Source organism: Ictidomys tridecemlineatus, chromosome 10 (assembly GCF_052094955.1).
Source record: "Ictidomys tridecemlineatus isolate mIctTri1 chromosome 10, mIctTri1.hap1, whole genome shotgun sequence".
NCBI classification, from domain to species: domain Eukaryota; kingdom Metazoa; phylum Chordata; class Mammalia; order Rodentia; family Sciuridae; genus Ictidomys; species Ictidomys tridecemlineatus.
In genome coordinates, this window is record NC_135486.1 from 70,651,690 (window position 1) to 70,678,816 (window position 27,127).

Below are 27,127 nucleotides of genomic sequence, written 5' to 3' on the forward strand. Positions count from 1 at the left end.
ATGGGAAATAAAGAAGGAAAAGGGGAGAAAAGAAAAAAGAGAGGAAAAAAAATTGAAGTCTTAGAGATCCATTTTCTTCTCTTCCAGTAGGCGGAGCTGTGCCCTCCAAGCGGAGCTTCTGCCCTCTATGTGCCGACAGCAATCCCTGTAAGGCGGCTCCTGGGAGTCTCTCAATCCTGTTAGTCCAGAGCCATTTCACTTCTCCAGCCCCTCCCCCCCTTCCTCCTGCCAGCCAGCCAGCTGGAGGCGGTTCCCCAAGGATCTGGTTACACTTGCAGCCCCACCGCGTGTCCCGAACGACTGAGCACTCTCTCTGTCATTCATCTAAGCCCCAGTGCTGTGGAGCGGTGATCTGGGATCCAACAGTTTAATTTTTCCGGACCCCTTTGGTGGGCATGCCCCCGGAAACTGGCAGCTAAGACCTTGGGTGTCACCGCTGGTGGTAAGGGGAGTTGGGGATTGGGAATCCCCTCTGTTTCCCTACAGACACACCCCTGGAGAGATTCCAGAGGTTTCCCGGCTGCTTGTATCTGGAGGAGGTAGGAGTCACACACCTGCTAAAGTGGATTTCCCTGGGAAGGAATTCCATTGGCCAAACTTCGGTGACGTCACCTCTCTGTCATGGCGGGCCCCAGGCTCCTTGCTGGAGTGTCAGATGGGAGGGGTGGGACTGGTCTGTCTCTGGTTGGTTTCAGTTCCTGGTTTGCTATTTCATGAAGGCTTGGCTAGAGACCTCTTCCTAGAGTCCCTGCGCCTCTCCTGCTGAGCTGCGCCTCGGAGGCTAGTCGCCCAGTCAAGGGGGCTGCGGGAGGGCAGCCAATGATCGCCAAGTCGCTCGGGCAGTGGCTGGCGGGTCTGGACCTCTGCGCCGCATGGAGGAGATTCACTTGTCTGGGGCAAACTGTCACCTCCAAAAATCCTACTAATTCCTGGCCGGTCTCTCTTCAGTGGAATTTTGCTAGGAGTTTCTCAGCAGGTAGAATCTAAGCATATCAATGCGTCTCTCTGACCCCATTATTGGGGAGGTACTGAAAGCGCTGCCTCCCCGCCCGCCGCCATGTTGGATCTCCTCAAAATAATGTTTTTCCAGGATGAAATGGAATTTTAAGTGTGGGTAAAGCTTCGGGGATGACAGGCCTAGCCAGTAGGTGGAATTTTCAGGATATGACTTAAGAAATTTTAATTTTGTTTCTAACCGAGTTTTTCGGTTCAAGATCGAACCTTGAACTATAACAGTTGCTCAGTTGTGATAAGTGGCTGTATGATAAATAAGGGCAGAATATGACCAAAAATTTATCCACAAAGGGAAGACAATGTAGAAGAAAAATCTGGGGAGATGTTAAATGCAGAAAGCACACCAAGCAATGACACAAAAGAGTCAAAGGAAAGACTTCAACAAAATGACCAAAATCTGAGTTCAAGAAATCTTAAGGCAAAAAAGATCCTTGTTTTGACACCAATGGTCTGATCAGTCATCTTCAAATTGATCATTTCAGTAGGAAGGCTGGGAGGGGGGAGAAACCCAGTTACAAAGGATGGCCCACAAGCAGAAGATGAAGTAAGGATAGAAAACATATATTCTTTTGGAAATTTGACAGAGTGGATAGATAAAACAGTACATTACAAGACAGCAGAATCCATAAAAAAGACTACGTTGACTTTTTTTTTTTTAGTTGTATGTGGACACAATACCTTCATTTTATTTATTTATATGTGGTGCTGAGGATTGAACCCTGTGCCTCACACATGCTAAGTGAGCATGCTACCATGGAGCTACTATCCCAACCCCTATGTTGACTTTTTGAATGGAAGAACTTAGACAGACAAATAAGGGGAAAAAATAAATCAATGGGCAAAAAGAGAAGGGATGTACAAAAGAGATGAAAGAGCAAAGTTTCCTACAAAATAGGAGTGAAAAAAAATAAGTAATGATCTCAGAAAGTAGAACATTTACATGGGACATGTAAAAAGATTTAACCTGTGTAATCACATGAAAATAGGAGGAAAAAACTCGGTTAGAAACAAAATTTAAAGAATTATTGGCCAGAATTTTCCAAAGCTGATAGAAGACATCGAGCCATAAATTCTAAAAGTTCTAAAAAGTTCAAGAAGGATGAATACAGGGGGCTGGGATGTGGCTCAAGCGGTAGCGCGCTCGCCTAGCATGCGTGCGGCCCGGGTTCGATCCTCAGCAGCACCACAAACCAACAAAGATGTTGTGTCCGCCGAGAATTAAGAAAAAATAAATAAATGTTAAAATTCTCTCTCTCTCTCTGTCCCCCTCTCTCACTCTCTCTTTAAAAAAAAAAAAAAAAAAAAAAAGAAGGATGAATACAACAAAAACCACACCTAAGCACATCTCACTATTAAACACCAAAGCAGGGCATGACTTTCAAAGGGGAACAAGATTGACAACTGACTTCTCAATGGATATGGTAGAAGAAGAAGATGATGAAATGACATATTTTAAAGTGCTGACACAAAATAACTGTTAACCTAGACGTCTACACCTAACCAGAGAAAATATCCTTCCAAGATGGTTAACATGAGATGCTTAGAGAAAAATAATGACTAAAATGATTTTCTTACAGCAGATCCACATTAAAAGAACATTGCAGAGTGTTTTTGTTTTCTGATTTCTGGGGAGTTTGGTGGTTTTGTCTTTATTTAATGTCAGAAGGAAAATTATACCAGATGCAAGTATAGTCATGTAAAAAGGAATGAAGAGCATCAGAGAACCTGACTATGAGGACAAATCTATGCAAAAACACTCACTGTTTAAACAATAGTAATAATATCTTGTGGGGTTCAAAATATATGTAGTATTAAAATATGAGGTAACAATATACAAAAGACAGGAGGAAAGAAAAAGAAGTTCCAGGGAGCAGAAGAAGTGCTATTGCATGACAGATGCTAATGTTAAGCTTGAATGTAGTTATCTCTGGGGTATCCACAAAAAGAATCTTTAGAAAGAATATTTAACAAGCTAATAAAGAAGAACCATGAAAGATAGAAAGTTGATAAATACATGAACATAATACTTATGTAAGGCATGTAGAGTCAACTGACATTAACAATTGACCAATTCTTAGACTCACAGACTCTTGGAACTGGAAAGGCTCTGGAAATCACCTTGTCCACAATGAGGGTTTTCATGTATGGAGAAGTTAAGCATCTATTTCAAGGTCACCTAATTGCAACAGTGCCATGATTGGTATCCCCCCTTCCTAATATTTCTTCCCTATTGTTCATTAAGCAACAAAATTAATGCAAAGAAAAGATATAAAGAAAAGTATTTGAGACTTAAGGACCACTCTTTAAGAAACATTATCTTAAAACTCACAAGTATTTATTTAAGTCATCAAACAGCTTTACTTACTACTAAGAGAAATAATATTTTAAATGCAAGCATAAGAGACATAGGTAAATTGAAAAGTGGATCCCCCCAACCCAGTAAGACAAACACTACAATACGTTTTTGCAATTGAAGAAGGTTTTCTTCCACACTTCAGACAGTCCACTATTGATCTGTGTTAAACGTTGATAAAAATTACCAAATTGCTTCTTTGGTTTAAAGGAAAAAAATTTTAGTATTCTTCCAAATATTTGATCACTGCAAATTAGAGATATGAGAATAAGAGTTATGATCCTTTCCCTGCTACATACCTGAAATCCTAGCACATCTCAAAATTAACAGGGCCTACATTCCAAATGGAACTCTGGCATGAGGTTGACTTAATGTCAGATCTAAAAAAGCCCTTGGAAGAAGGGCTTAGAAGTAGAGTCTCAGAAGGATCCAGCCAGTACTTAGAAATCTGAGAACTGATCAAAAATCCAGCTCACTTGTGCAGGCATTCAAGGGTACTTAGATATCATTTGCACCTGTGGTCACTGGCCTCCAAGAGAACAAAGATTTCAGTTGAAAATATACAATATGGTATATTGTCAGAGTGGCATTCTTGAGGGCCATTTCTTAGAATGATGATTTTAGAACATGATAGAATCTCCCGGGCAACTGTTACAAATGGAAGGCCATACTGTACACTCAGTTTTGTTGTGAACCTAAAACTCTTCTAAAAATGAAAGTCCCTTTTACAAATAATGGAGGGTCATTTCCTGGGTCCAAATGGTATGAGCAAGAAGAGGGTGGCATCCTTCTGGTTTGGGAAGTCTCACAAAACAACTGTGTTCCTGTAGCTGTGGCTTGAGCACTTACTACCTTTACATGTCTACTTGGGCCAAAGTATATACCAGGTTGAGGTCAAGAGTGAGTAACTGGAGGGCTAAGACTGCAAGCTAAACAGAACAGATGGATGAGGCTCCTGATGATCTGCCACAATCACTCCCAAAAACTGCACCTAAGCCCAAGGATGCACCTTTGTAATATCTAATTCACCTTCATTTCCAATAGTAGTCAGACTAAACATCATGGTTTGCAAAAATCTCCCTGGCAGTTTCAGTGCACTCATAGCTATTGCGTCTATGGAACATTTTTGTTGTTTGAAATGAGACTGTTCAGTACCAAAGAACTGATTTCACAGTGTTTTTTATAATGTCGGGTACCTAGATTACACCCCTCCCAGCCCCAGGGTTCTCCTTCAACACCCTCTCCAGTGAAGCTCAGAATTTGCATTTTAACTAAACCAAATTTTATAAAGACCCAAGAGAATTCTGGTTTGTTTGCATGAAAAGCAAATGGAAACTTTAAAGCCCATGTTGGAAGGAAGGAAAAGAAACAGACTGAAAATATGTGTTATTTAATCAACAGACAAAATAGAGATACAGGGGAAATAACATTCACAATCAATATGAGTGTTTTTCTGCTTTAGTCACAGAAAAGGAAAAGCATAAACTTTAGGGTTTAATACTCTCTTAGTTTTAAAGGAAGCAAAGAAGAAAGCCCAGTTTCCATTCTAACATAAAAGCTAAAATTTAAAAAAAAAAAAAAAAAAAAAAAAAAACACCTAGACATGACCCAGTTCAAAAGACTCCCGAGAAGGCTCCCAGTCAGCAGAGATGAATTACACCGTAGACAAGGAAATATATGTGCATTATTAATAAAGAGCCATTTAATTTAGTGTGGAATTTAGGTTCTTGCCTAACTTGATTTCATTTTTCTTCTAGTACGGGGAACTGTAGCCACTAAGTGTATAATGGCTTGAACAGAAAGCGTGACATTTTAACTTCACATTGTTTCCACTAGTCCTATTTACATCAGAAATTCAGCCCCACCTCCTCATAATCCTTTTCCAGAGCTGCCAGATCTTCCCTGGCTTCTGAGAACTCCCCTTGTTCCATGCCTTCTGTGATGTACCAGTGTAGAAAAGCCTTCTTGGCATACATGAGGTCAAACTTGTAGTCGAGCCGGGCCCAGGCCTCTGCAATTGCTGTGGTGTTGCTCAACATGCAGACAGCTCGCTGGACCCTGGCCAGGTCCCCTCCGGGCATCACTGCAGGTGGCTGATGATTGATGCCCACCTTGAAACCAGTTGGACACCAATCTACAAACTGAACAGAGTTCCTCAACTTCATGGCTGCAATCGCTGCATTCACATCTCTAGGGACCACATCTCCTCGGTATAGTAAGCAGCAGGCCATGTACTTCCCAAGCTGAGGATCACACTTGACCATCTGGTTGGACAACTCAAAGCAAGCAGCAGTGATGTCGGGCACTGACGGATGCTCGTGGTAGGCTTTGTCAGCAGAGATGATGGGGGCAAAGGTTGTCATGGGGAAATGTATTCTTGGATAGGGTACTAGGTTGGTCTGGAATTCAATAAGGTCTATATTCAAGGGTCCTTCAAACCGAAGGGAAGCTGTAATGGCAGATACCACTTGGCTTATCAGCCTATTGATGCTTGCATAGGAGGGGCGTTCAACACCAAGTTTATGATGGCAGATGTCATAGATGGCCTCGTTATCCACCATGAAGGTACAGTCTGAGTGCTCCATGGTAGAATGGGTGGTGAGGATGGAGTTGTAAGGCTCCACTACAGCAGTGGAGATTCTAGGGGCTGGGTAGACAGAGAACTCCAGTTTAGTCTTCCTGCCATACTCTACAGAGAGCTGCTCCATTAGGAGAGAAGTAAATCCCGATCCAGTACCTCCTCCAAGGCTTCGGAAAATCAAAAATCCCTGAAGTCCACTGCACTGTTCTGCCTAGGAAAAGTGCATGCAATGTGAGAATGCAGCCAAATCGATGCAGAACCAAAGACACAATAAGTTCCCCAAAACAAAGTCCACAAGTTTTAGAGAGGCCTGGTTTACATTTTAACTCCACAGCAAACATTACTTTGGAATATACCTAAGTGGTACTTCTGGAGTAGGGGAAGCTCTTTTGAGTTTTACTACAGGATGAGCATCCCAAGTTCAAAATCCCAGACTTTTTTAGTGCTAATATGAAGCTACAAGAGGAAAATTCCATACTTGAACTCATGGTGACAGGTTATAGTCAAAACATAGGGACACTGAAAATATTATATGAAATTACCTTTAGACTATGTATATAAGGAGTATATTAAATATAAATGAACTTTGTGTTTAGACTTGGGTCCCATCCCTGGAATGTCTCATTATACATATGCAAAACACTCTAAAATCTGAAAAAAAAAATATCCAAAATACTTCTAGTCCCAAGCATTTCAGATTAGGGATTATCAACCTATATAAGCAAAGCATAGATATTCTACCTTCTTTCATTAGCCTCTATGAGTGAGTGTATTGGTAGATGATGAGAAGCAAGGCCTTTATCAGTAAAAAAGAAAGTGATGAGCAAAATATTTTAGTGAAATAATAATTGAAGTACCTATCTCTTCTAAACCTTCCATCTACACCGCTGATGTAGCAGACATCATGTTACCTAATGATTATGCCAAACCACCTACTCCAGACTTGGTCCTTATGGAAGAATGAACTGTCAGTAAATAGGGTAACCAATCTCTAGATGTAGGATCTGTGTCCTAAAAACTTCACAAGCAGTGGTGACTTGGAAAATTATGTGCTTCAGAGTGCTTCAAAAGTCTGTGATAGCAAGATAAACCCTGCATTAGTAGAAGCAAAGGTAGATGGGACCACCTAGTAAGTAAAAGCCTTGTGTCACCCTTCTTATGTAACAAGGTATAGTCATAACCAACATTGGGACCCTTTTCTAGGTCTCAGCACCCACAAAGACATCCAGATGAAAGGATCGGGTGGCCGTGGTGGTGCCTGTAGATAATGTTGGTGCATCCTACTGCAGACCACCAGTGCCCAGGTATGGCCTGATCAGAGGAGAGAAGAGTCACTTGCCAGCTTTCTGATCCTCTCCAGCACAAGGCTGATGATCTCGGAGCCCACAGAGTAGTGACCTCGTGCATAGTTGTTGGCAGCATCCTCCTTTCCACTCACAAGCTGCTCTGGGTGGAAGAGTGAACGGAACTTTCCTGTACGGATCCCATCTGCAGAGGGAAAGGTAGTCAGTGCACACGTGCAGTTCAACTGTCAGACCTTTGCTGATCCTCTCAGGGCTCCATACTGTCCCCACCCTTTCCCCCAGTGTTGTGGTAAAAGAACAAACATACTTCAGAACTAGGCTTTCTTTATCTAGACAAAGGTAGAATCTTTTACATAGAAGTTGAAAGTATATTTTCCACCATATACCCTGTATTAGTTTCTTAAGGCTGCCATAACAAATTTGTCTTAAAACAGCAAAAAAAAAAATATTTTCTAACAGTTCAGGAAGCCAAAAGTTTAAAATCAAGTTGTAGGCAAGGTTGGTTCCTTCAGGAGCCTCTAGGGAGAATCCATTCTCTCTCTCTCTCCCTCCCTTCCCTCTCCCCTCCCTCACTCCTCTCTCTCCCAGCTTCTAGTGACTTTTAACAATCTTTGGGTGGTAGCTGCCTCTGTCATACATGTCCTCTGTGTCAATGTGCTCTCTTTTTTTCTTTGGAAGACACAATTCTTTGACTTTAGGGCCCACCCCAATCTAGCATGACCTCATCTTAACTAACTACATCTGCCAAGACTCCATTTACAAATATGGTCACATTCTGGGGTTCCAGGTAAATATTAGTTTAGAGGGGACACTATTCAATACTCCATGATGCTTTGGCATTTTGAGACAAGTATTCCTCTCTAAAAATCGCCAACTATGTGCTGAAATAACATGAAAAGTACACCAATCTAAATTATAATCGGTATGACTTATAAGAGATTTTAACCACAAAGTCACTCACACAAACTCAAATGATCCTGGGACTCAAATTCGGGAAGGATGAATGCACAAAACAGTTTATGAAAACCAAAAATATTCAGCTATCTTTCATTTTCCTCCATGAGTTTATCTGCATCTTCAATCTACTAACAATAGAAAATTCTACAAAGAAAGAATGTATTCTTGGATCAAGTCCTAGGTTGGTCTGGAATTCAGTGAGGCCAACATTGAAAGACATTTCTGATTCAGTCAGCTTTTTCACCACTGTGACCAAAAGAGTTGAAAAGAAAAATTTTAGAGAAAGAAACGTTTATGTGGGGCTCATGGTTTCATAGGTCTTAGGACATGGATGGCCAACTTCATTGCTCTGAGTCAGGGGTGAGGCAGACATCAGGACAGAAGGGTGTGGCAGAGAAAAGTAGCTTCATGGCACCAGGAAGCAGAGAGAGCTCTCACTCACTAGATACATAAACCCCAAAGGCATGACCCCTAGAGCCACACTCTAACTGCCTACAGTCACTACCCAGTTAATCCACTCAAGTGCACTAATGCACTGAGTTCATAACCCAATCTTTTGGCTTCTAAACCTTCTCTTTGTCTCACACATGAGATTTTGAGGGACACCTCAACTCTAAACAGTTTTCATAACTTCGTACCTTTACAACAGTCTTATAATTTTCTTCACACTATTTGTGTCATGATGTTGCACATAGCAGATGCCAAGTACATTAATGAATAAATCTTGTGATTAATCTTCAAATCATGGTTCTAAATCTGCCTTTCTCCCAAATCTAGACTATTCACTATTTGTATTTCCTATCAAATACAAATCAAACATCTTATTCATGGAGATCCCATGGTTTGCCTTCTGAGATTCCAACTGTAACAACTATTTACATTTTTTCGCCAATAGATTATGATACTTCTCTGCCATAAAAGAAACATTCCAGTTTAAGTCTCCTATAACTCCTCTACATGAACAGCTTCCTCAGGTTCAAGCCAAAACAATACTCCCAGGCATCTGAATGTGTCTGTGGTCATAATTTCTTTTACTCTCACCTATGAATTATTGAAATTCCCCTGCCCATTCTTCAGAACTCAGGTGGAATATCACTTTCTCCATGAAGTCTTTTCTAATCTCTTCCAAAAAGATAGGCTTTATGTCCTCATTTCCTTCTCATTAAGACACACACATAATACGCCCCTCCTCATCTCCCTGCTTTATTTTTCTCCAGACCACTTGTCATCATCGGAAAAACTGTTTATTAGGTTTTTCTTGGTCTGCACCTCACTTGAATGTTGTCTCCATGGAGACTGAGATACATACACCCACATACACATATCCAATGTCAGGAACAGTGCCTAGAATGACTGAGGCACTCTTACTTGTTGAATAAAACAATGAAAACCAATGCTTTCCCTCTAAATCCTGCAACACTTTTCTTCTGTCTCTTTGTCTGAACTGGCTCAGGACCTTCAAAATCATGCTCCCTGTGAGCTATGTCCTAGAGGACTAGGGAATTTCTTCCAATTGTTGCTGCTACCTTCCTATCTTTTGACTTTCTCAGCTTCTGATCCTGGGCCTTAATCCTTCTATTTGCCTGGCATTTTTGATTAACAAAAGCTAAAATACCTACTGTGATGTCCATGATAACTGGATTTAGCCTCTTCAAATCCACATTGCTCCTTCAAGGACACTGACCAAAGTCCACTGGAAACACACATAATCCACTTTGCCTAGGTTCCTGGAACACTAGACTCCAGCTAAGGCTCACAGTTGCAAACTCCCCTTAGTCTTACATAAAAATGTATATATTATCTTTAGGCACTTATAACTTGAATCACACTATAACATAATTGTTTATCTTAGCCTCCATACCAGTCTCATCTGGTGATTCTTTTGTTTTTTGTTTTGGGGGAGTTTACCGGGTGTTGTGGGTTTCTTTGTTTGGGATTCTTTGTTGTTGGTGGTGATTGGTGTCTTGTTTTGTTTTGTTTTGTTTTGTTTATTGGTTGGTTGATATGGGAAATTTAACCTAAGGGTGCTTAACCCTGAACCACATTCCCAGCCCTTTTTATTTTTATTTTTTGTTGTTGTTATTGTTTTTGTTTGAGACTGGGTCTCACTAAGTTGCTTAGAGCCTCACTAAGTTGCTGAGGCTGACTTTGAACTTATGATCCTCCTGCCTCAGCCTCCCAAGTCACTGGGATTACAGGCATGCACCACCATGCCGAACTCATCTGTTCTCAAAGCCATCTGTAATTTCTTATTTTTTACTCTTTCACAGCATCTTCAGAGTAATACTGAATTTGTATATGGGTCTCTTGGCCTCAGCATTTCTATCCCACTCCTCTCAATAAAACATTCTGGGGGCTGGGGATGTGGCTCAAGCAGAAGTGCGCTCACATGCATGCAGCCCAGGTTCGATCCTCAGCACCACATACAAAAAAAAAAAAAGATGTGTCCGCTGAAAACTAAAAAAATAAATATTTTTAAAAAATTCTCTCTCTCTCTTAAAAAAAAAAAATTCTATTTTTCGTTTACAGTGACATCAATCAACCTGCCCCCATCAGTTTGTCACTTTTTTTTGTCTCTGTTCTGACAAGGAAATCAACTCCAATCTAGTGTGAATGTCTTCTATTTTTCTATTACAGGCAGACTATATTTTCCAAAAATAACTTCAAAAATATTTCCCATTGTACATGTGCTTCTAGAATCTCACCAGTCTTGCATGCAGGTAGGGTTCATTCATATGCTCCCCCCACCCTTGTGGATCTTTGTTAACTACCTCAACCCATGCAGAATAGCTAAAATGACACTATATGACTTTCTAAGCTAGGTGATAAAAGTGCCGTGGTCTTCTCTCTTATTCTAATATGGTGCTTGCACTCAGAACCCAGCCACCATGCTGTGAGGAAGCCAAAGCAGCCCACAGAAGCCTACATCTCAAAGAGTAACCAAGGCCCTGAAGCATGCTTGGCCTACATCTCAGCCTACAACCAGCACCAACTTGCCAACCATTTAAGTGAGCCTCTTTCAAAGTAGATCCCCTGTTTCCAAGCTCCCATCTGAACTTCGTTGGCTGGTACCCTGTGGAACAAAGAGGAGCTGTCCTCTCTGAGCCCTACCAAGTTGCAGATTCATGAACAACATAGTGATTATAACCCTAAACCACCGAGTTTGAGGGTATTTATTACACAGGAACAGATAACTGACACACAATCTCAAACCCAAATCTACCCTGCTCTCTAGTTGTTTTCCATGTCAATATAAACTCTTCTCTCTCCAGTATTTCTCTAGCCCCATTTCTCTAGCCCCCAAGAGAGTTTTCCCAAGACACAACAAAGTCTATCATTACTAATCATAAATTGGTATTGATTTCCCCCCATAATTTGAATATTTATTCGGTTCCTTGCTGCTTTGAAATTATCTTCAAATATTCTGGTCTCGATAAACAAAATAATGACAAACTTTCAAATTCTTTGCCAGTAGCTGCGGGCAACAGGCTCACAAACGCAGGAAAAATTCAGTGTTCTATTACAATACATGAGCAGTCAAATTAATAAGGTTTTAATTAGTTTCATCACAAAAAAAAAAAGACCTAGTCTTCTCTTTGGGTATGTCTGTCACGTTCATCACCCTAAATGGCTATTAAATGAGGCTCTAAATTTGGAAAAGGTTTATATGATTCTGTTCAGATGGCTTAGTACAATCTCATGCTCTGCCCATTTGATTTGAGTGTGGACATGATGAAGTACACTAGAACATAAACCTTATGTTACCTATAACAGTTGGTTCCAAATCCATGAACAGTGTTCTGGGCACATGCTTCCCAGCCCTCGTCTCATGAAAGAAGGTATCAAAAGATGCATTCATGTGCTTCGTTTTAGAATTTTCCAACTGATCCTGTTGACTGTCAAGAACGATGCCATCTGGCTGGATTCCATGTTCCAGGCAATAGAGTTCCCAACAAGCATCCCCAATCTGGACGCCAGCTTGACCAATGTGAATGGAAAGGCACTCCCTCTGAAATAAGCCACAGTGAATTAGAACTGGACAGGCACTCAGACCATGAGCACCGTTGCTCAGCACTTCTAGCTACAGATGAAGCCAGCTAAAGCCCACAAGATAAATATCTTCTGATGATAATCAAAAATGTCCAATGGAAACCAAAGACCAGGGTTCATACAGCTAAACTTCAGAGACAACTGAACCATTGGCTTAAATGCTATTAGAAAGTTTATTTCAACAACATAAACTAAGTACCTATTGTACATTGGGCTAAAACTGAGTTAAGAATATATATAATCTATGTGTATGTGTATGTACACATGTGAGCATGCATGGGGAAGTGGGTATGTGTGTGTGTGTGTGCATAGTATGTGAGTGTTGGTGTCATACCAACTCACCCAGAAAAAAATTTAGCTAGTTATTGTAAAGGAATAAAACCAAAATCAATTTCCAACCTTATCAGGTATTATAAATCATCACAGACAAATAAAAGGGGTTATCTTTTCAGACCTTGAAATTTTATATTTATTGTGCATATTTGCTCTATGTAAGAAATAATAGTCTAAGCTAAAATTAGTAGAAAATTTGCCAAGGACAAAATATGATAGTTTTATCAACCCCAAAATGTAAAACTTCTTTACCATAACAAATTGATATATATAAATATGTATTATATAAAGGGCTATGTATAAATTAATTGCATATACCCTGATTTTTTAAAACTCTTAAGATATATGCTAGATAAATAGGCAAGTGGCATAAACAAATGAATTACAAAAGAGAGACCCTGAAAAACAAAGATTTTGGCACAATGTTATTCATAACATTATAATGTATAATGGTGAAAACCAAGAACCAATCTGCTCAACCATCTACTCAATCTACTTGACCATTCACCTATTGTCAGATATTTATTTAAAGAATTGTACTTCGATCAAAGAGCATATTATATAATTCTTAAATATTTACCAAAAAATAATACGTGGAAAATGCTTAGGATAAAAAATCAAGTACGAAGCATCTGAGACAAATTACTATATTTACAGGGTCTGGTGCTCTATCCATTTTTAAAAAGGCACAGAAAATGAATGCATCAAGATATTAATCCTAGTTACATCTGGATAGTAAGTAATTTTTTTCTTATCTAAACTTACTATTTTCTTCTTACCAGCTTCCATCCCATTTTTTAAATCAAACAACTTTTTTAGTAATTTAAGCAGGCAAAATTATTTACTTTTTATGAGATGAAAAGAAAAGGTTAAATCCCAGAAATCTAAAGTCACAGCAATTACTGATTTTAATATTGCTACATTTTGATTGCCAGTGGTCCTAGAACAAGTCCTTGTCAGAGAGATAAGGAGGAGCCTGTCTTCCAAATCATCAGGCCCTTCAAGCTGTCTGACCTGGTCAGCTGAGCAGATTCCACTACAAAAAGACCTTGGACCTCCCCAACAATCACTGGCCATGGTCAACACAGACCTCTTCTCAAGAGGAGAGAGCAAGTTCTGACCAGCCACACCCCTGCAATCTGACTTGGACTCTGTTCATGCTCAGCAGCCTCAAATCCTTGTACTTTGTGTCTTGGATTCAGGAGGCAAATTGCAGCCTTCTTCATGAGAAGTTCAAGCTAAGTGCTTAGGGGAACTTCCTTCTTGTTTCTTCTCTGTGTAACTATCAGTCTCATGATAAAGGCTGAGAACTTAACTTTGAAAACACCTTCTTTAGAACTAATATTCCTACTTCTATTTGGTAGATAAAAATCAAAACAACACATTCCATTGCAAACATTCTTCAAATGCCTTTATCTGCAAAGAGTTTTCATTCCTCTCCCCACCTGACAGACTTTAAATGCTATGAATACATTAGCTACTGTAATCAGATCAAAGCTTTATTCCCCAAATTTAAGTTAAAATTGAGAAAGCGGAAGAGAGTGTTCATTGTTTACACATCGTTAGAGCCTCTTAATCAGTAAAGTTTAGATGTACATTTCTCTCACTAACTCTTCCGTAGCTGTCCATCACCCTGTCCTGTACTGCACAGAAATGTGGTTGTGGCTCACAGGATTCACAGTAAAAATAATCATTAACAAAAAAATTCATCACTGCTCTTCATGTGGCTCAAACAGAGTAATACTGTCCTTTTGTAACTCAGCAGGAGTCACTTGGTTCAACAAGCCCCTTGCTTGGCTTTAGAGGAAGCTGGGTTTATAAGAGAACTGGGTCCAGGGGTGTAGAAAACCATGTTCACCTTAATCTTCTCTTATCCTCTCCCTCCTGCTAAAATACTAGTCACAATAGGAAACACTGTAAGACTGCAAAATGTCCACAAAATCTCAACACTGACAGGTCACAGCACACTAATGAATGCTGCTACCCAGCTTATTTGAATTACTAGGAAAGCATAATTTTTAATTAAACATTTAAGATTGAGATCACTGTTGATTCATATGCAGTACTAAAAAATGACACAAAAAGATTTCATGTACTCCTTAGTCATTTGTCCTCTGAGGAAATATCTTGCAAAACCATAGTAAAACATCACCCCAGAATAATAGCATTTATAGTTAAGATACAGAACATTCCATTACTAGATGTATTCCTCTTGTTGGAAGGCATAATTCTTAAGAGAAAAAAATTAATCTGTAAAATGCTGGAAAGAGAGAACAACAGGACAAGATAATTAGAGATGAAATCAGTTTTAAAGATTGCTTTAAGGACAAAAAATTCTAAGATACTTAAAATTATTCACTTCCATAGAAAAGATTACAGATGAAGTGGGCCTTAGAAGATGGTTCCCAAATAGGAAAGACAGGGAAATGCATCTGACATAGCTTTTATATATATATATATATATATATATATATATATATATATATATATATATATATATATATATATATATATATACATATATGAATACACCATAGTAAGTCTCAACATCATGCACATCCACAGGACTGGGATCCTGATTAGAGTAAGATGTACTCCATGTTTGTATAAATATATCAAAATAGACTCTACTGTCATGAAAAACTAAAAAGGACAAAAATTTTTTAAAAGATGGTCTCAAAACAGAATTATTGTAAGCACAATATTCATTATTATACTCAAAGAAATAGAGAGCAAAGAAAGTGTCTGTGCACTTTACCCTGTCACGTATTTATGATCCTAGCAATAGTAGCCTGGGTCTGAAGTCCCCAGAGACTCCAAAGCATAAATGGAAATTAAGCAATTGATTTCTACAGAAAAATAAGCATAGTGGTTCAAAAACAAATGTAAAAACTAAAGGAGAGTTTCTTGCTTCGGTGCTTTAATACAGCAGTGAAGGATTGCAAACCAACCTACCTTCACCTTGAGAGAAGCAAAGCTACAGATGAACAGATTAGAACCTATCCAAATCTGCTTCCAACATCTAATGGGTGCTGAAAGAAACAAATGCCTATTTTAAAAGTTCTTCTCTTGTAGTAAGACTTTACTGAGAAATTTGGGTGGAGGAAAAGATGAGTAAAATTTGCCTCAGCACCAAATCAGCACTGTCAACAATGTGCAGGTACCGAGCCACTTACCATGCTGATCTGTACTTGCCCCTACTGCCCAGTGGTAATGATTGAGGAGCAATCATTTCTAGCTATGCTTTAATCACAGGACCCGGAAATGACTCCACCTGAGGGCTGCAAAGTTTTCTTCACTTAAAGCAGTACTGTCTCTTTTTAGTTCTACACTTTTCTGGTCTCAAATTCCCTGTGATGGGTTTAAACGACCAGTGATAAAGTTTGTGCCAACTGCAGGTGAGTTAATGACAGATTATCACAATCTGCTTCTATCACAGACCTATGCTGAAAATAACAAGCATCTTTAAAAATTCTCCTCTTGGGTTATGAATTCATTAACCATTGACAGGGGAAAAGAAAGAGTATAAGCAAATTTGCTGTGATAGCAAATCAGCTTTTCTTATTACCTGAGTGCTTTTTGAATAGCTTCTCTTCAACAAGTCAAAAGATCCTAAATATATAGAGCAAACCAAAAAATGTCTACCTCTCACTCATGCATGTCCACCACCATGTGATGTTTTATTAATTGTATTAAGATCAAAAAACATTTTAAGTGATTTCTCTCTTTATATATTTGTTACAATTTCCTTTATATTCTGCCATATGGTACATTTTTGAAAATGTTTCATGAATGCCTAAAAAGAATGTGTATTAAACAGTTGTTTACAATAGTGTTTGAGACAGGTAAGATCAATAAATAGATCTATTAAGTCACACTGATTTATTGTGTAGTCCAAATTTTCGGTATCAATTATTTTAAAAGATGTGTCAAAATTTTTGCTATGATTATGAATTCATCTACCATTTCTTTTTCTGTCAAATTTTGCTTGATGTATTTTGAGACTATGTCATCAAGAGCATATAAATTTTAAATTAATAATTTCTGTGGAACTGAAACATTATTTTGAATCACCATTGGTACTAATAATTTTTGCTTTAAAATCTCTGTGATAAAATATTAATATCACTATTTAAATATAATTTGTGGATAGTATTCAAACATTTTCTTTTGGTACTCAATAATATATGTGTGCCTCTTGCAATTATTTGAATGGCATAAAGAGAAAACATTGAGGTCTTCTTTCCTTTTTTTGGTGCTTGGAGTTGAACCCAGAGCCCTGTGCAAGCACTCTACCAACTGAGCTATATCCCCAGCCCAAGGTCTTCCTAAGAAAGAAGAAATTTCTGCTATGTATGACAACTTCTGTTTCAGCACCAACTCAAGAATTTTCCAGCCTGCCCACTTACCTTTGGGATCTCAGTTTCTAGAGATCTGAGATGGATGGATATATATGCACTATATATATCCATATATATGCACACATATATGCACTACTGGTTCAGCCACACTTGATAGCTGTTCTTGGGTCTTGAAAAAATGAAAAAATTTCCATGTGATAAAAAAAATGTGACGTTTACAATTAGGATTCCCTTTCTTTTCAAAGTTCCTTCCTGAAATATTACTCAGTAAATAGGTCAGTCAATCCACTTGCCAATTCACTGGCTAAGAAAGAAAACCTTGTCAGCAAGGAATATTTTTGTTTTTAAAATTATTTTTATCAATATTCTGAGGTTTCTGAAGTTCTCTTTGAAAATTCTCTATTGGCAATCCTGGAAGCAACCCAAATCACTGTTTACTGTTATTCCCTCCCATCAAGCCAAACCCTTCCCTTTTCCTCCTCCATCCTTCCTTCCCACTAGGAACACCATTCTGACTTTTAAATCTTCTGTGATCTCTTAATAAGATGATATAATCATAAAAAAATAATTTCAGTGTACTTCTGATCAATAGTGCCTTCTCTGGTCACACACTTATATTGTTAACTTTTGAGTCATCTTCTCTAAAACCAACAGCTAACACCCTATCTCTGGAATTTTAGTTTTCCTCATTGAAATATCTGAAAGCAGACCAACACAGTAATTATACGATAGGTAGGTAGGTAGGTAGGTAGGTAGGTAGATAGATAGATATAAGAAAAACAACCTCCTAAGCCACACGTGATAGATTTTAAAAGATAACAAACCTGATTTCAAATATACTGCTTCATCGTGCCTATACATCATATACTTTTGTTTCTTAGAGATAACTGAAATTTTTCCTTGTAAGATAATTACCACAAAGGTGACCTTCCCATTGGTAGCATAAGAAAAATAATAGGTCCGGTATCTTTAAAGCATTCTTCTAATTCTGATATTTCTGCAAATATGAGTCTGAAGATTTGATGAAAGAACTGAAGTATCTAAAATGTAGAGTGGTAAATCAGATTGTTGGGATGGCAGAAGAAAAAGGAAGAAATGGGCATTTCCAGTATTTTCCCTATGAAGCCCAAGTTATATACAGCTGGCACAAACTAGTATAAGCTTACTGGTTGTTAGAAAAAATAATAATAAATTACTTTTGTACTAGTTGGTAACTACTTTTCTGTGTCCCCTAAGTTTGCCCCACCTTCCCAGTCCCACCCCACCCTTTGGGGTCTCCCCTACCCCACAATTCAGAAACTAAAGAGTGCCTGGCTCAATATCTGGCTCAGTGTTATCCTAAAAGTCCAGGCTCCAGGGCCCTCAACAGCTTCTCCTAGGAATCCCAGGTGGTAAGGAATGCCCACCCAATCTTAGGCAGTCCAGGAGGTACCACTGAGCACATCAGCCAAGTCTTCTGCTTTAGGCACATGAACTCCCACCATTGTGTATCTCCCCAGCATGGCAGGCTCTGGAAGTCCAGTAACAAACACCAGGTTCAGACCTCCCAGACCCATAGCCATCTAACTCTACTGGCAGTATCTCAGGATATTGTCACATGGTTTTGTACAGGAGTTGTAACTTTCACTATAGGAATCGAATTTTACCTCCATTTTATGGATGAATTTTTAATACCCACCCAATTCCCACCCTTCACTTGTAACAACTTGAATTTTGTTCATGGCATTGAGAGCTAAGGCAGCACAGGTCTGACTATGCCAATGATTCTTTTAAAGGTATATTAACTCACTGCAGTACTATAAGTATAGTTATCATGACCCCTGCCCCCCATAAACATTTTACAAGGACACTGATAGGCAGGGAAGTTGCTTAAACCTTGAGTAGGTAAGCCAGGATTTGAATCACCACCTCCTGATGAGAGCCACATACTTAACTATTGGACTACAATGTCTTCCATTTGGCAGAAGCAATTAAGTTTGGACACAACTAAAAATTAGTCTAATAAACATTTTCATAACAATAATAGAGATACTAAATGTATTTTTTTATTTTTAAAATTATTACATCATAGGTACTTATACCCACGCGCATATATACACATTCATTCTCTTGAGGGTAATTGCTATGAATTTATCGAAAGAGTATTCAAAACAAAAAGAAAAAATTATTGATGATATAAAGAGAAATTTCCTAGTTATTAAGACTACTAGTTCCCTAATAGGAAAGTCTTTGTTCATAAATTTATTTCATTTCTCTATGTAATTTCAAGCTCCATTTAGCTAGTGATAATGGCAAACAAAACATTACACCAAAATCAACAAATAATTAGAAAATTATTGGATTGGATTTGATAAATGCTTTGCACTATAAGATATATATCCCTTGATCAGCAGTTTTGTAAAACTAGTGTTTAATTTATATAAGGAATAGATTTTATCATTTATTACATATTAATTTATATTAGTGTGCTAGTTGTTTAATATATTTAAAATTAATCTGCCTAAAAATTTCAATCAAATGCATATGGCTAAAAATTTTGGAAATCCTCCAAGAGAATATTTCTAAATCTATGATCATTAATCGACACTTAAAGAAATCTGGGCCCAATAAAGTTAATGATAGCATTTGCTCAAGGAGAGAGATCTGGACAGATTTTATACACATATATGAAAGCTGAAATCTAATTAATTTCCTAATCCCTGACCTGAAGAGTATGTGAAGGGAAAGGGATGATTTGCATGGAACTGAGAAAATAAGGATTCAGAGAATATTTGTCATGTATTGAGTATTCGAGGCAGAGTAAGACACTGAATTTGGGAATAGGCATATTCAGACACCAGTAAGTTGATCTCCTGTAGGACCAGGAGACTTTACCAGCCTTTTCTAGGTTTTCAATGACCAATCCTCAGTAAAGTCCACTTTCCTTTGTTCTGCTTCTATGGTGCCCAGCAATTTTCTGCTTAAAAATTGTCTTCTATTCCTGACTTCCTGCCTTACTATCTGGCCCAGTACTTGTAATATTATTGTAGGAATTCAATACACAATTGTGAATAATTGAACAAAATAGTAAGTTCCCAAATGAATATAAATTTGGAAAGCATTTCCCCACCTAAAACAACAGTATTCTGATCACAGGAAAGTCCCTCCTGCTAAATCATTCCACATGAACATCAACATCCTGGAGTATCTATCACTTTGACAGTGATTGTTACAGGTTCCAAAAGGATGGGCCACCTCTCATTACACCACCAAAACCAGTTTCAGGACCTGCAGAACTGAGGACAAACTCTGACTTCTAAGGATCTCACCTGTTCCTGTGGGTAAAAATGTGGTTTTGTCCAAATATCTGCATCCTATAAAGCTCTATCTGGGATTACAGTCTGTATTATTATAATGTAACTGTACTAAAATAGTACTTCCTTCTTTATTTTTTTTTTTAGAGAGAGAGAGAGAAATTATTTAATATTTATTTTTTAGTTTTCGGTGGACACAACATCTTTATTTTTATGTGGTGCTGAGGATCGAACCCAGCGCCCAGCACATGCCAGGTAAGCGTGTTACCACTTGAGCCACATCCCCAGCCCACTTTAATTCTGAGGGAAGAGTAGGTGGGGTAAAGGTGTTTGTTAGTGAAGGATATCCTACTCCCTAACTTCTTATCCTTTTCAAAACTAAAGCATTTTCCCCTTGTGTTGTAAAGGTAATACAAGTTCAGTATCTCACTCTTTTCAAAAAAGTATTCAACATAAGAAAGTAAAATTAAAAATGTTTTAAATGCCCAAAAGTCTGACACCTACAGACATCTTCGTACACTGACTTCATCTTTTCCCTCTGTGTAATATCTTGCAATTCATGACTCTGAATATACTGAATACACCTTCATGTTCCATGTTTTTTACTGAAAATTACAATGTATTATTCTATTACACGTCCCAATTTATTTTTATTGGCCGAAACTACTATTTCCAGTAGATGAGCCAGAATTGTCAATTCTCCTATCATTGTTTGGTTTAGTTGTCTTTAATTTTTCTATTATAACAACAATGTCATTAATATATCTTCAAGTACAGATAATTTTATTTCTTGGGATAAATTCCAAGAAATGGAATTATAGTGCCAAATAAGAGAAAATTTTTAAAGACTTTAACACATGCAGTACAATATTTAAAATCAAAAAACATGTTCATTTGTTTCACAATCGTCTTCTTGAGAGGATCCTTTATTTACTAGTTCCTTTAGCTGCCTTCTTAGACACAAAGAAGTCTGTGTCTCCTAGCATAGGGCTCATAACTAGATTTCACTGGTTTCTTAGAGACAGCCCGGGTTTCCAGAGACAGTTCCATGATCTTTGGCAATTGGGGATATATCTCACAAGAATAATTTAGTCTGTGTATAGTCAATAACCAAGCTTCAGAATAGGTCATTACTTACAACCTCTATCCTCCCTGAACGCTAATGAAGATCTAATGACTTGAAATGCTTCCAGTCCATTTGCCTTGGACTGCAGTGAAAGTGCTAATAAACAGTGAAAGAAGTACTAGGGGATTGAGAAATACAGTCGGAATGAAATCCAAGCTTTCCCAATTCCCATCCAGTCTTTCTTCCCTCCCTTTCCCTGGGCGCCTTCAGGTCTGGCAGTGGAGGGGGCGGGACTCCTCGTCCCCTAGCAACCGTCGCCTGCTCCTGATTGGGTGATCGCTGCGCAGCCGCCATTTTCAAATCCCCGGATGATGGTGGTGGTGGTGGCTCTCTAACAGGCACTTGCTGCCTCATAGAAGCGGCGGGCACTGTGCCCGTCCCTGTCGGTCTCCCGGGCACCCGGCCACCGCCCCACCCCCTCTTCCACGACATGGAGCTAGAGCCGGCGGCTCAGAAGCAGCCCCGGCCGCGGAGGCGAAGCCGCCGGGCCTCCGTACTCAACGGGGATGGCGCCGCGGGTCCTTCGGCCGACACCCCACGGCCGGAGCTGGACGGGAGGTGAGCGCGAGGTCCTGCGGAGGATGTGGGCCTAGGCCGGGGGTGGGGAGCAAGGCACGGGTTCCCGGGGGCCGAGTGCGGTGGGCAGCCCGAGCGACGGAGGGCTCGGCCTGGAGCTGACGTCCGTGAGGCCCCGACTGCGGCTGCCCAGCCCTGCGAGGAGGGGCGGGCTTGTTGACACTCTCCTCCTGGCCCTTCCCAGAGGCAGAGGAATAGCCACCCTGGTTCTGTGCTCCACAGCTGATTGGTCGTGGGCTGCAGATGCTCCGACCAAAACTCTCACGTAGTTTGAACCTAAAAGCGAGTTTTTCAGTAAAACGTTTTTCGGAAGCCAGAATCCTCTTTGCATGTCGGAGTCTGGAAAGGATAGACCCTAGACTAGGGTTTCAGAAAGCTGTATCTGGAAGAGGAGTCATGTAAAAAAATAATGAAGACGTTGCTTTCCATTGCAATGCGGTTGGTTCCAATTACAAATTGAATGACCTTGGTTGAGTTGCTTACTACCTCTTAATATCTCTGCACAGTGCATTATAATAGTACCCAAGGGCCATGTGAAATTTAGTGAATGTAAAGTGCTTAGAATGTGCCTGTACACAAAAAAACTGTTAACTTACTTGTCCTGTTAACTGTCATTTGTCTGGTTTATATCTATAAAAATAGTGATTCCTGTCTACTCCATCTTTTCAGAAGTCCCTGTTGTTCACGAACATTATTTTAGATAAACTGCAGTCCTTTATATAACTTACATTCCCGTCAGGCTTGGATATGTCAATCCCTTTTTGAGAAATAGGGGGAAAAAACACTTAGTTTCAGCAACAAAATGATTATAAGCCCAATGTAAGTTACTCTGCAAAAAGCTAGAGTTTTTCACTCGAGCTGATATTTATTTGTTTATTGATACGAGATATTGAAAAACTCCCCACCCCCGTACTTAACCACCAAGCTACATCCCCCATCTTTTTTATTTTTTAAGACAAGGTCTCTTAAGTTCTTAGGCTGGCTTTGAACTTATGATCCTCCTGCTTCAAGCTGGTTTTTACTTGAAGTTTAGGATAATATTTATCTGAATATATCTTTCTGAAACCTTCTCTATACCAATTATAGCCTATCATTAAGAAGTAGTGAAAGAGCAGAGAAAAAGAAGCTACCATCTCTTGAGACTAAGAAGTAGGAGAATCAGGAAAAACTAGTACAGGGAAAGTAAAATTTTTAAAAAATATATATTATCTACTGGAAGCAGTGTTAAATTCATTTATTCAGTATTATTGCTGAATACCTACCTGGTATCAGACATTGTTGTAGATAATGGAAATTCTACTGAAAAAAAAAAAACAGATGAAGTCCTTTCTTTTGTGCAAGTTGGTTGGGGGACAAAACAGTAATCAAATATATAAAATATTAGGTGGTCACATAAAGTGAATCAGGCATATGGTAGGAAGACTAGAGTTAGGAAGAGGGTAGTTTGTTATTTCTAAAAGATCACAAGGAAAGTCTCTGATGATAATAAAAAAAAAATGGAGCAAAGACTGAAGGAAAGACCTAGGCCATGCAATATTTGGGGGAAGAGTATTCTAGATAGAGAGGAACAGCAAGTGCAGAGATTTTGAAGTAGAATTCTATTGGGTGTGTTCAAGTAACTTCAAAGAAAACAAGGTGTTTTAGTTGGCTTTTTCGCTGCTGCAACTAAAAGACTAGACTAGAACAATTGTAGAGCAAGAAAAGTTTCTTTGAGGGCTCACCGTTTCAAGAGGTCTCAGTCCATTGATAGCCGGTTCCGTTCCTCAGGGCTTGAGGTAGGCTGAACATCTTGGCAGAAGAGTGTGGTGGAGGAAAGTAGTTCATATAATGATCAGAAAGCAGGGATAGACTCCTCTGGCCAAATACAATATATACTTCAAAAGCATGCTCCTAGGGAACCATCCTCTCCAGCTACACCCTACCCCTCTTCAGTCTCCACCCAGTTAATTCCATCATGGGATTAATTTACATATTGGATTAGGGCTCTCAGCCCGGTCATTTCTCCTCTAAACCTTGCATTGTCTCACACCTAAGCTTTTAGGGGACATCTGACATCCATACTGTAACACAGGATGACTAGAGTTGAGTGAAACAAAGTGAGGAATGATAGATGAGATCAGAAAGATGACTGGGGCTAGACCATGGAGTAACTGGTGCACCATTGCTAAATTTGATTTAGACAATTGGGAAATAAGAGGAAACAATGTGATATATATTTTTAAAGACTCACTCTATTATGTAGCAAAGATGGAATAACAAAAGACCAATTAGGAGGTTATTGCAGTTGATACAACATGTGAGCATGAGAGGTGGTGAAATGTGTTTATATTGGGGGCACAGTCAAGGAACAACAAAGTTTTTTTTTTTATTAAAAGCTAGAACAAGGCACTTTAATAAAAAAGTCTTCTGAAATAAATTATAATTCATGTCACTTAATAATATGTAGATATAATATGATAAATGATAAAAGATTATGCGGATGACAGGCTCTCTTTCCTATATAAGTGCACAGATTAGACTTTTAAAAATACTGCTGTAGAAAAGTGCTATTGTATAACTACATGGAAGCCATATGTGAGGAGTGGGTTGAGAAGCAGCAATTAATGATCTCAAAAGATTATTTTTAATCTAATACAAATATATGTTACAAAGTAGCATTCACAGTGGCACTTAAAATATTTAATAAGCGTTTCCTTTTGGGTATAGGACAAGTATTAAGAAGAATTACAAATCTAAAGCTATTAATACTTTTTATTACACAGAAATAACTGTACTGACCTCAGAAAGGTTTTTTTTTGTTTTGTTTTGTTTTGTTTTGGATTTTTTTTTGTTTTTTGGCATAGGAGATTTAACCAGAGGGGCGTTTAACTACTGAGCCACATGTGCACCTCTGTTTATATTTTATTTTGAGACAGGTTACTAAATTGCTGAGGCTGGCTTTGAACTTGTTGTCCTTCTGCCTCAGCCTTCTGAGCTGCTGGGATTACAGGTATATACCACCATGTCGGGCTCAGAAAGAGTTTGATGTCTAAAAGTTGGAAAGAAAAATAGCTCTTAAGAATTCTTAAGACATTAACGAATGGAAAAACGTTTCCAAATCAATGGTAGATTCTTTCCAGTATTATCTGTAATCAGCTTTACAATAATGCTATTTTCCCCCATTTTAATAATAAGAGTCTATTTATTTTGAATTCCCATGGAAAAAAGAAACCTAAAAAACAAATTATGTCCAGAAAGCATGTGTGACAGTGCCAGACTTCCAAAAATCTTGGAAAGATACACATTTTTTTTTATAGAAGGCAGACTCAAAATCTAGTATCTATTTTAAATTCTTATGGGAAAATTTTTTCAATTTCATAAGACTTTAAGATTAAAAGTGGCCTTTTTATAGGCCCCACAGGACATTCTACTTAAAAGGTGGGGGAAGGGGTTTAAAAGATTGAAATGTAAGCTGGAAATGGTAGTCCTTCATCTTTTCGAAAATTTTTATCCATATATACAAATATTTTTGTCCATATATTGAATATACTTTTAAATATGCCCAATAATAAAATTGAAGTAAAAAATAATACATTAATGAGTTATTGTGGTTTATTACATATTTTTTTATTTAATGCCACTGTGATTTCCCTTGTATCCAACATACTTTCTTTAATATTATTTGATGTGTTTCTGAACAATGTAAATTATTTTTACATTAAACTAGTTTTAATACAAATGAAGCATAATTAGAAATGGTAAGGCTGCTGTTTGAAAAGAGAATCATTCTGTTAATTCTTCTAAAGCCAAATTATATCTTCAGAGATTTTGATATGTCATTGCCTTCTTCTACCATGACAGATATGAGTTGAAGTAGAATTATAAATAGAAGAAAGGTATTAAACTGTTTAATGGCATTCTCAAACAATGTATCAAACAATATGATTGCCAACAGGAAGAAAAATCACATTCTTAAAAACAGAATTATTTTCAAGGTGTTTCATTGTAAAATGTAGAATGGAATGAAGTTTAAAACAAACAGTTAAAAAAGCAATAGCTAGTTATCATTTATTGTCTACTGTGTAACAAGCACTGTATATATAAATATATATATACATATATATATTCTTATGAAAACATCACAACTCTTCCAATTAAACTACAAAACTATAAAGAACTGACTTATCATAAAGTACACACTTTATTGAACTTAGAAAACTACAGAAACCCTTGAATTGATTTAAACTTGCAAATTTAAACTTGTAAATTTCTGCAGGAATGACAGCCATCTGTGGTGTTTTTAAATTTATGATGAACAAAGATCATGAAAGTCAAAGGAAAAGACCAGATTCACAAATGGACTATGGCCCGACAATCCAAGAAGCTAAATAATAACTTCTATAATACTTAGCCTAAAATAGCCAGGACTTCATTAATAACTGTCAGTTTCCTAACTTTGGTCCCATTTCCTACTTAGGACCAACCAAAGTAAGCCAGATAGGCACCTTATCCAATCACAATACACACACACACACACACACACACACACACACATTCTTTTAGTTAGCTCGCCTACAACTTCCCTTCAATGACAGTCTACATTCAGGACATACTTGAACCTCCCCTGTTTTTTCATTATAAGGCTTCATGCTCCTCTGTTAAAATGCAAATGATGATAGCTGACTCCATTGCCATAGTAAACTCATAATACTCTTTACTTTTCTCATATGGTTGCTCTTCAGTTATTTCCATGGTGGTGAGATTGGGGACGTATCTCTGCTTTATTTTTCTTTACATTTGAATTAATTTAACAATAAATATGGCTTATAAACTGCCTTTATCTCCTATGCTAGCTATGTTTGCTTTTCTACATATTTTATAAACAAAGAAGTTTATATTTTTATATAGAGAGAGGTTTGTATTTTAGAAAGTAAAGACAGCTTTTGACATAGGAATATTCTGATTTATTTCTTTAGAGTGAATGGAAAACAAAATCCTTAAGGAACAAAATTCTAACCAAAGTTTAATCTTACTTGAGGTCTTTATCTCAAATGTATTATTCAGAGCTTTATATATAGTTTAAAATTGAATTTTTTAAATCAGCAGGGATTTTCAATACCAATGTAAATAACATGGATTTAAATTGGGGGTGAGGGGCAGGTGGTACTGGGATAGAACCCGTGGTGCTCTACCAGTGAGC

At 38.2% G+C, this 27,127-nt stretch overlaps 2 protein-coding genes across 5 annotated transcripts in view; one reads left to right on the plus strand and one right to left on the minus strand.

Moving 5' to 3' along the window:
• Nucleotides 1–4,741: 4,741 nt before the first annotated feature.
• The window catches only part of Tubal3 (tubulin alpha like 3), a 34,405-nt gene continuing 12,019 nt past the window's right edge, over nucleotides 4,742–27,127 (minus strand). Inside the window, exons 2-5 of one of the 3 annotated variants that reach the window (XM_078023160.1) lie at nucleotides 23,670–23,736; nucleotides 11,975–12,218; nucleotides 7,284–7,436; nucleotides 4,742–6,155 (exon numbers count right to left, since the gene is read on the minus strand). In XM_078023160.1, coding sequence (XP_077879286.1) covers nucleotides 5,215–6,155; nucleotides 7,284–7,436; nucleotides 11,975–12,068 — 1,188 coding nt within the window. In that variant the 5' untranslated portion in view covers nucleotides 12,069–12,218; nucleotides 23,670–23,736 and the 3' untranslated portion in view covers nucleotides 4,742–5,214. Of the gene's footprint in view, nucleotides 6,156–7,283; nucleotides 7,437–11,974; nucleotides 12,219–15,768; nucleotides 15,837–23,669; nucleotides 23,803–27,127 lie in introns of those variants that run through there. The other 2 variants (XM_078023161.1, XM_078023159.1) reach the window with 2 other exon arrangements.
• The window catches only part of Net1 (neuroepithelial cell transforming 1), a 29,392-nt gene continuing 23,933 nt past the window's right edge, over nucleotides 21,669–27,127 (plus strand). The window contains exon 1 of one of the 2 annotated variants that reach the window (XM_078023158.1): nucleotides 21,669–21,930. In XM_078023158.1, coding sequence (XP_077879284.1) covers nucleotides 21,803–21,930 — 128 coding nt within the window. In that variant the 5' untranslated portion in view covers nucleotides 21,669–21,802. The remainder of the gene's footprint in view (nucleotides 21,931–27,127) is intronic. The other variant, XM_005320314.4, reaches the window with a different exon arrangement.